This window comes from Vicia villosa, unplaced genomic scaffold, assembly GCF_029867415.1.
Source record: "Vicia villosa cultivar HV-30 ecotype Madison, WI unplaced genomic scaffold, Vvil1.0 ctg.001336F_1_1, whole genome shotgun sequence".
NCBI classification, from domain to species: Eukaryota; Viridiplantae; Streptophyta; class Magnoliopsida; order Fabales; family Fabaceae; genus Vicia; species Vicia villosa.
Window position 1 is genome coordinate 6,081 of NW_026705579.1, and position 9,401 is coordinate 15,481.

General features: G+C 44.4%; 1 protein-coding gene across 1 annotated transcript; it reads right to left on the reverse strand.

Annotated features, from left to right (window-relative positions):
• Positions 1-745: 745 nt before the first annotated feature.
• LOC131634698 (uncharacterized) lies at positions 746-2,227 on the reverse strand. The gene has a single exon (XM_058905331.1). It carries the CDS (start codon positions 2,225-2,227, stop codon positions 746-748), a length of 1,482 nt encoding a protein of 493 aa, XP_058761314.1.
• Between the last annotated feature and the right edge of the window lie 7,174 nt (positions 2,228-9,401).

Consider the following 9,401-nt stretch of genomic DNA (forward strand, 5'->3'; position numbering starts at 1 on the left):
GCTCTCCAGGTAGTATGCCCCATTTTCTGTCCTCGCTCGGACACAATAGGGGCCTTCCCAATTCGCGGCCAGTTTGCCTTCTCGGGAATCTTTGTGGTTTCTTTTTAGTACTAGGCTGTCTATTTTAAATTCCCGTTTAATGACCTTAGCGTCGTGTCTTAGGGCGATTTTTTGCTTAAGTGAAGCTTCGCGTAGAGCGGCCCCAGTGCGAATTTCTTCGACCAGGTCGAGCTCTTCCCTGATTGCCTCGGTGTTGCCCTCTGACTCGAGTGACTCTTCGATGCGTCTAGAGGGCACATGTATTTCGACGGGGATCACGACCTCCGTTTCGTACGTCAGTCGGAAGGGGGCTCCCCGGTAGTGGAGTGTGGGGTGGTGCGATAAGCCCATAGGACGCTGTGCAGCTCTTCTACCCATCCCCTTTTTATTTCGTCTAGTCTTCTTTTGAGGCCCCTCAAAATTACTCTGTTGGCGGCCTCTGCTTGCCCGTTCATTTGTGGGTGCTCGACTGACGCGAAATGTTTCTTCGTACCTAATTTCATGACGAATTCTTGGAAGCGCCCGTCTGTCAACTGGGTGCCGTTGTCGGTGATGATAGCTAATGGTACCCCGAACCGGGCGAGGATGTTTCTTTTGTAGAAGCGGAGTACATTCAAGGATGTGATTTTGGCCAGTGGCTCGTCCTCGATCCACTTGGTAAAATAGTCGACCGCAACTATGAAATACTTGTTCTGATTGCTTCCGGTCACGAACGGACCGAGGAGATCCATCCCCCACCACGCGAATGGCCAGGGAGACGATAAGGATTTGAGTTTGTTGGGGGCGCGAGGTGCATGTCCCCGAAACGTTGGCATTTGTCGCATTTCTTAACATATTCTTTGGCGTCATCCTGCATCGTCGGCCTATAGTAGCCTGCTCGGAGAGCCTTCCGAGCGAGTGATCTTCCTCCTAGATGTTGGGAATTGATTCCTTCGCGTATCTCTCGGAGTATGTGGGGGACTGTGCGCTCGTCTACACATTTGAGGAGAGGTATGGAAAATCCTCGCCGGTAGAGGCGATTTTCGACTAAGACGTACGAGCAAGCTCGTCTTCGGATGGTGGAAGCCTCTTTCGGATCGGCGGGCAAGGGGTCACTTGTTAAGTAATTGTATACGGGGGTCATCCAGCAGGACGCGTCCCCAATTGTGCTTACGAGTGAGAGGGGAGATGAGGTCTCGGTACTGGGTTTTTGCAATATCTCATGGATTACGGATCTGTTACCTCCCTTCTTTCTTGTGCTCGCTAGTTTTGATAGGACGTCTGCCCGTGCGTTGTGTTCCCTTGGGATATGTTTTACTCTGGCGCTCCTGAATCGGGCCAGCCTGTCTTTCACGAGGGTCAGGTATTCGGCGAGGGCTTCGCTTTTAACCTGATATTCGCCCGAGATGTGGGATGCGACCAGTTGAGAATCGGTGAATACCTCAATGTCTTCGGCTTCTAAGTCGTTTGCGAGGCGCAGCCCGGCTAGCAGGTCCTCATATTCTGCTTGGTTGTTGGATGTCGGGAATGATAGCGAAAGGGATACCTCTATGAGGGTGCCTTCTCCATTTTCAAGAATGATCCCCGCTCCGCTGTCGGCTGAGCTTGAAGCACCGTCCACATATAAGGTCCACCTTCGGGCGTTGTTGTTTGTTGTTTCGGGGAAGGCCATTTCGACTACGAAGTCTGCCAAGACCTGTGATTTAAGGGCTTTTCTTCCCTCGTATTTAATGTCAAACTCCACAAGTTCTAACGACCACCGGAGCATTCTCCCGGCCATGTCAGGGCGTGCAAGCAATTGTTTTACGGGTTGCTCAGTTCGTACGACTATGGTATGTGCTAGGAAATAGTGTCCGAGTCTTCGGGCTGCGGTTATTAACGCGAGTCCGACCTTTTCGATCTGTTGATATCTGACCTCGGGGCCCTGGAGTGCTTTGCTTGTGAAGTAAATGGGTTTCTGGCCTTCCGAGGTGTCTTGTATCAAGGCCGCGCTAACGGCCTCGGTGGCTACGGCGAGATAGAGGTATAGGATTTCTCCAGCTTCTGGTCTAGATAAAACTGGTGGGCTGGATAATGCCCGCTTGAGATGGGAGAGGGCGCGTTCGCACTCTTCCGTCCATTCGAATGTGGTCTTTTTGCGGAGGAGTTTGAATAGTGGTAGGGCATGTTGCGCGGATTTGGCCACGAATCTGGATAGTGATGTGAGCATGCCATTCAAGGTTTGGATTGACTTTTTTGAATTTGGAGTGGGCAAGTCTGAGAAAGCCCTGCACTTATCCGAGTTGGCTTCGATTCCTCATTCTGTTAAGTAGAAGTCGAGGAATTTTCCTGCGCGGATGCCGAATGTGCATTTTTCTGGATTGAATCTCATTTTACACTTTCGGGCTTGCTCGAATACCTTTTTAAGGTGAGCGGTGTGATCGGTTTCCCGTTGGGATTTGACGATCATATCGTCCATATAGAGTTCGAGCATATCACCTATCTCTGCTTGAAAGACTTTGTTCATCATGCGTTGGTACGTCGCACCAGCGTTCTTCAGACCGAAAGGCATTACGTTGTAGTAATAGTTGCCCAATTCGGTCATGAAGGCCGTATATTTCTTATCAGTTTTAGCCATGGGTATTTGATTATATCCGGAATATGCGTCCATGAATGAAAGTAATTTAAAACCAGCGGAATTATCAACTAATTTATCTATGTTAGGGAGAGGATAAGCATCTTTTGGGCAAGCCGTATTAAGATCAGTGTAGTCAGTGCACATGCGCCATTTTCCATTTGATTTTTTTAACAAGTACAACATTGGAGAGCCAAGTAGTGTACTTGGCCTCAGATATAAACTTGGCCTCTAGGAGGTCTTTTACAGCTAGTTCGGCTGCAGCCGTTTTTCCGGTGACTGTTTTCTTCTCCTCTGAGCGACAGCCTTGCAGGTCGGGTCGATGGTCAAGTAATGGCAAGCCACTTCTGGGTCAAGTCCGGGCATTTCTGCAGTGCTCCAGGCGAATAGGTCGGCGTTCTCACGGAGGCAAGCTTTGAGTTGCCTTTTGGCCAGGTCTGGCAGGTCTGATCCGATCTTGACTCCCCTGGTCGGATCTTCTCCGAGGACTAAGAGCTCAAAGTCTCCGTCCGGAATTGGCCAGAGGATCCCTTCTGATGCGTCCGAGTTGATGCTCTGCTCGGGTTCTCCCAGAAAACGACTGTCGAGGTCGACAGTGTCGATGCGGGGCATCTATTTGTTGGTTTCTGAAGTACCGCTGGTTACTGTCTTCTCTTGGGCCGGTATCTTTATCGCGCTCAGGCCTTTGGCGGAGGCTTCGAAACACCTCCTGGCTGCTTCGATGTCGCCGTTGAGTGTCGCTACTTGTCCTTTGGTTGTATAGTATTTGAGCTTGAGGTGTACGGTTGAGGGAACCGCGATTAGTTCGGCCAGAGTGGGGCGTCTGAGGATGCACTGGTATATTGTCGGGCAGTCGATGACCAGAAATTGGACTTTCACTGCTCTGGTGGTCTCTGCCGACCCGATCGAAACTATGAGTTCCACGAATCCCCACGGCTTGGTTACTGTGCCATTGAATCCTTGTAAGTCAGATCCTACATATGGTGTAAGGTGACTGTCGTTCAACTACAATGTTTTGAACAATTGGGAGTACATGATGTCCACTGAACTTCCCTGGTCGACCAATATGCGTCGCACGTCAAAATTAGCCATCCGGGCTCGGATGAGGAGAGGGATGGTCGCGTTAGGTGCTCTTCCGGGCAACTCTTCTTTATAGAAAGATATTGAGGAGGGACTGCCTTTGGCGTGGTCGAAGGTCGAGGCTACGTTCGCGCTGGCCGAGATTAGCTCGTCAAACTTGCGTTTCACGGATCCGACGGTCAGTTTGCTGAAAACCCCGCCTCATATAACCATCGCGGATGGGAACCTTTCCCATGTGCTATGGGAGGAATAGGTGGTTGCTGCGTTGGCCCAGTCAGGGAGGTAAAAATCTTCCGGCCTGGTAACGCTCATGGCTACTTGCATGACGGGCGTATCTTCCGCCGGCTTTTCCTCGGTGACTGGTTTAGCTTCTCTAGTGGCCTCCTGCTTCTTCGCATACTATTTCAAATGTCCCTCCCTGATTAATATCTCTATGGCATCCTTAAGATGGATGCAATCTTCGGTGTTGTGCCCGTGGCCTTTGTGATATTTGCAGAATTTCGATTTATCAACGTTTGGTCGGGTGGGCATGCTCTTAGGGAATCGGACCTTGCCCGTCTGAAACTCGGCGTTTGCGCATTCGTTTAAGATGCGCTCCCTTGAGGCGTTCAGCGGGGTGTACTCTCGGAATTTCCCCGCAGGGGCTTTGTAGTCCTTGGGTCCCGAGTTTTGTCATCTTTCTTTTTGTCAGTTCCCCGGCGAGACTCATCTTGGCGCGCATTTTTACTTCTCTCTTCGTGCCTGGAATTGCGGACGGCGTGGGCGGCTTCTTTCTCCTCATATTGAATGTAGGCTTGGGCTTTGAGGAAGAATCCGTTAAGAGTGGCTGGTGTTTCAATTCCGACGGCTTTAGCAAAGTCCGAGCGTGCTCGGAGGCCGCGCTCGAGCAAGAACTTCTTCATATGGGCAGTGGTGGATACCTGTACGGCTTCTTTATTGAATATTTCTATGTACGCCCGTAGAGACTCGTCCTTTCCTTGGATAATGGCTTCCAAGGAGGCTTCTGACTTCGGGTGTCTTCGGGAGGCCGTGAAATGTCTGGAAAAAAGTTTTCCGAGCACCCTCCATGACCTGATGGACTCGTCTGGCAAACTTTTATACCAAGTCATGGCTCCTTTTCGCAGGGTGGTCGGGAACAAACGGAATTTAATGGCGCCGGGCACTCCTCTATAGTCGAGAAGGGCGTCAATGTTCTCAATATGCTCGTCCGGATATATGGTCCCGTCATAGGTCCCTAACGGAGGGGGTTTTTCGAGACCGGTTGGCAAGTGAGCCTCTAAGATTGACTGGGATAGAGGACCATGGCGCTCCTCTTCTTCGTCGCTGGCGGATGGAGAAAAAGATCGGCTCTGGCTACGCCTGCGTCGCCTCCGGTTGTCGTCGTGCTTGGCCGGAGGTGATCTAGATTTCCTTCTTGGCCGAGGGGACTGTGAACGGTGTCGGGGACGCTGCTCGCTCGACCCTTTCTTGGAAGAAGGATTCACCTTCTCCCTGGGATAAGGGGAACGTGGGCGTTTCTTGGTGATCCTTTCATGTCAAGAACGAGTTTTGTGATCGGGGGGAGTTCTTGAGCGGCGCTTCTGCTCGAGGGCCTCGATCCGGTTACTTTGCTATTGCAAGAGCGCATTGGTATGGGCAAGAGCAGCTAGGACAACGTTTATGGTCTGGTCCTGAGGAGGTTGTCCTTTGGAGAGGAAGGGGTTGCCCAGATTTTCTTTGTGTTTGTCCTTCCCTCTGGTATCTTCGAAACGATGAGATTTATCATCTTGAAGATCCTAAGGGGACGGGGACACTGTGACACCGTCTCGAGGAACGGTGTTTCTAGAGGGAGGGACGATGGAGATTTCGTTCTTCTTGAGTATTGCAGCGTCTAAGGAAGAGGAATCTTCGTTATTGTCGGCCATGAGTAATGGTTTGATTAAAGCTTTGGTTCCTGGGTTCTTGCGAGAGGCAAGAATGAATCAAGAAAGTGCAAGAAGAGGAACGGGGGAGCTAGGTTTCCCACAGACGGCGCCACTGATCTTACCGAGCAGATCAGATGACCGGCAACAATGAAGGCTTGATGTTAAGGATGACAGATGTGGAGAAAAAGGTGTTGTACCTGCAAGGCACTCCGATGCCAAAGTAAGTATATATTCCACAAGGTACAACAAAGTAATGGGGTTTTAGTGGTAAGAAAAAGATTACCTTGCCTCTGTATGTAGAGGGCTATTTATAGGATGTTTTGGAATGGATTGGACGCCTCCTTTTAGGGCGGATATTTAGGAGACGCGTGGATTGATTCTTTACCGAGCACGAGGGGTCCTCGTGGTCGGTTACTTGGCATGTTTGCCCAGTCTGGTCGGATGGAAACCACCACGTGCGTTCTGAAACGTATTGGGCCGAAGGCGGGAATGGCCCAATTGACTGGATTGGGCCGGTCCATAACAAATATGATTATTTGTTACTTTTGTTAGGAATATGAAAGAAATAGGGAAGATGTTGTAATCCTAGTGAGAGTCAAGGGTAGAATTTTTTAGGATTCTCCATTTCTTAAAATTTGGGAGACCTTTAGAGGTATTTAGAGTAATGAGAAACACTTATAAACACTTTGATTTATGTGATTCATATAATGAGAGTTGGAGAAATTGAGAAATGTTTGAGTAGGAATTAGGGGTTGTTCTTCGAAAAGAAGATTATTTTCTAGTAACTCATTTTTAATATCTTGTAACAAATTTTGAAGTATAGTGAATTGAAGAGATGTTCTCTCCTCCATAATAGACCAATTTGATCGAATTAGATAAAAAAATTCATTGTGTGCTCATGTTTTAAACTTTTCTTGCTCATGTTAATTTGCTAACACTCTTCTATGTTTACATTAATTTTTCTTGAGGTCATTAATTTTGAATGTCATTGTTCTTTGCCTCACACATAAAAAAGGTCTTGTCTGATTAAACCTTTAAATTTCACAACAAGTGGTACCCACCTGGGGAAAAGTTTACAAGTAAGCACAGTGAGGTCTAACTGGGGAATTTAGAAGCTTCTCAAAGACAACAACTATGGGTTAAGGAAAATCAAAATTCAAGCAAGCTAATTCAACCAAGGTTTGTATAACCATTTAAGGTTAAGGCATTTATGCATGCATGTAAAACACAAGCAGAGAAGACCTAGATGGTGGATAAGGTCGAAAGTGTCATTATCTTATGCCTTGGAGATAAACCTCTAAAGGAAGTCGATAGGGAGAAGACTACAACTTTGATGTAGGAAAACCTTGTGTCATTGTATATGACCAAGTCTTTGTCTTAGAGATTGTGTCTGAAACAAGAACTCCACTTATTTCAAATGGCAAAGAACAAATCCATAGTGGAGAAGTTGGCATAATTCCACAAAATCATTTATGACTTTGAGAATATTGAGGTGAAGATCAATGAGAAGGACACGATTTTAGTCACGTTAAGTTTATCACCCAAATTATTTATGAACTTCATGGATGCATTTCTTTATGGTAAGAAAGATAATATTACTTTGAATGAAGTTTTAACGATTGTGAGATCCAAAAACTTTTAAGGAACAAAGATTTGAAGGTTCACACTAGTGGTGAAGGTTTAAGTGTTTCAAGATGTGAGTGTGGGAGTAGAGCAAAATCTAAATACAGTGGTTTTTAAAAGTTCGTGTTAAAATGTTTTATTTTTTATAAAAACTGGTTACATAAAGAAAATTTGTCTTGAAAGGGAGGATGATTAAAATCATGTTTGGATCGTCGTTGCCTCATATGAAAATAGTTATGAGAGTGCTAGTGCGTTAATGGTTTGGAGGCTAAAAATAGTTTGATTATGGAGTTAAGATGCTTATATCACATGTTCCCAAGGAAAGAATACATTGAGACTTTGAAGCTGAAAAAGTGGAGTCGTTCGACTTGGTGACAATAAGGCTTACAAGATTCATGGTATTGGTACAGCTAGACTTAAAATTTTCGATGATCATGAGTTCCTTCTATGTAATTTCAGGTTGTTCTTAAGGTCATGAAAAATTCATTATCCATAATCTTATTTGTTTATTTATTTTATTGCACTAGAGTCGGTGTTGAAAATTCCGCATGGTGGAAAGGTCCTAGCTAAGGGGTCTAAAATATGTGGCTTATATATTTTAGATAGTTTCACTATTATTATTCATGCTTCATTATCTAGTTAAGACTTTAATCATAAGAATAAGTTATGGAATTTGAGATCAAGGCATGTTAGAGAAAGTAGAACTAAGAAAGGCTTGAAGGTTGTTTAATCATTATTTAATGAACTTTGCAACAAACAAAGTATAATGAGGCATATAAACAATGCTAGCTTGTTTCTAAGAGATGGGTTGCGAATGATATTTTGAGGTAAGGCTGGTGGTAAAGCATATTACCTAGTTGAAATATGTCCATTCAGATAAATTTCAAGACACCTATGAAAGTTCTGAGTGGGAAACCAGTAGACCACGATAAATTAAATGTCTTCTAAGATTTTTCATTTACGCAAATCAAGAAAGACCAACTTGATGGTAAGGTTGTGAGGTGTGCCTTAGTTGGTTATTTAGAAGGTGGGAAAGGTTATATGTTATGGAACATAGAACTCGGAGGACCAAAATTCATTATAAACAAATATACTAGTTTCAGAGAGACCCGCATGGGGAGAAAAATTAAATACCTAGAAGTGAAAGAATAAAAAACTATGGTAAATAAGACCTAGTTTGAGGTGAAGGATTTTTCTAGGGAGACTAGGGATAAAAAAGAAGTTGAGGTTCCATATTCTAGTTCTAGTGAGGGAAAATTTACACTGGCTTCAGATTTGTTGGAACAAGATTTGGTTCTACATTCAATCTTTAAGTTTTGATGATAACAATACATATATATTTTTTTATATAACAATTTTGTACTCTAATAGTTTCTTGAGTGTGTAGATTCACTATTTTGATTGATTAAAGATTGTTGTCTAGAAGATCATCTGATAATCCTCTAGCAGATGTTTCATCCATAGTAGTTATGTACGGGATTTAGCAGCTGAGATGTATTCTGCTTTTGCTATAGACAAAGAAATAGTTGTTTGTCTCTTGCTAGCCTAAAATATTAAATTTTCACCAATGAACTGATAGTTCCCACTAGTGGATTTCCTTTCAATTATATCCCCAACATAGTCACCTTTACAAAATCCAACCAGCATGTAATATATGGATTTCTTATAAAGAAGACCCAGATTTGATGTTCCTTTCAAATATCTAAATATTCTCTTAACAACTGCTAAGTGAGCTTCTGTAGGATTTGTTTGAAATCTTGCACACAAACATACACTGTATAAAATATCAGGTCTAGAAGCAGTGAGGTAAAGTAAAGAGTCAATCACACCTCGATACAACTTTTGATCTATCTTTTTGATGTGTTCATCTATGTTCAGGTTGCATGTAGGATGCATGGAAGTTGTCATAATCTTGCAGTCTTCAAGATTAAATTTCTTCAGAATCTCCTTTGTATACTTGGATTGATGAACATAATTTATATCCTTGTATTGGTTGATTTGAATTTCGAGGAAGAACTTTAGTTTCCCCATCATGCTCATTTCAAATTTATCCTACATGGTTTTAGAAAACTGCTTGTAAGGAGAGGAATTAGTAGAACAAAAAATTATGTCATCAACATAGATCCGAACTATTAAGATGTCCTTATCTAGAGTTTTTCTGA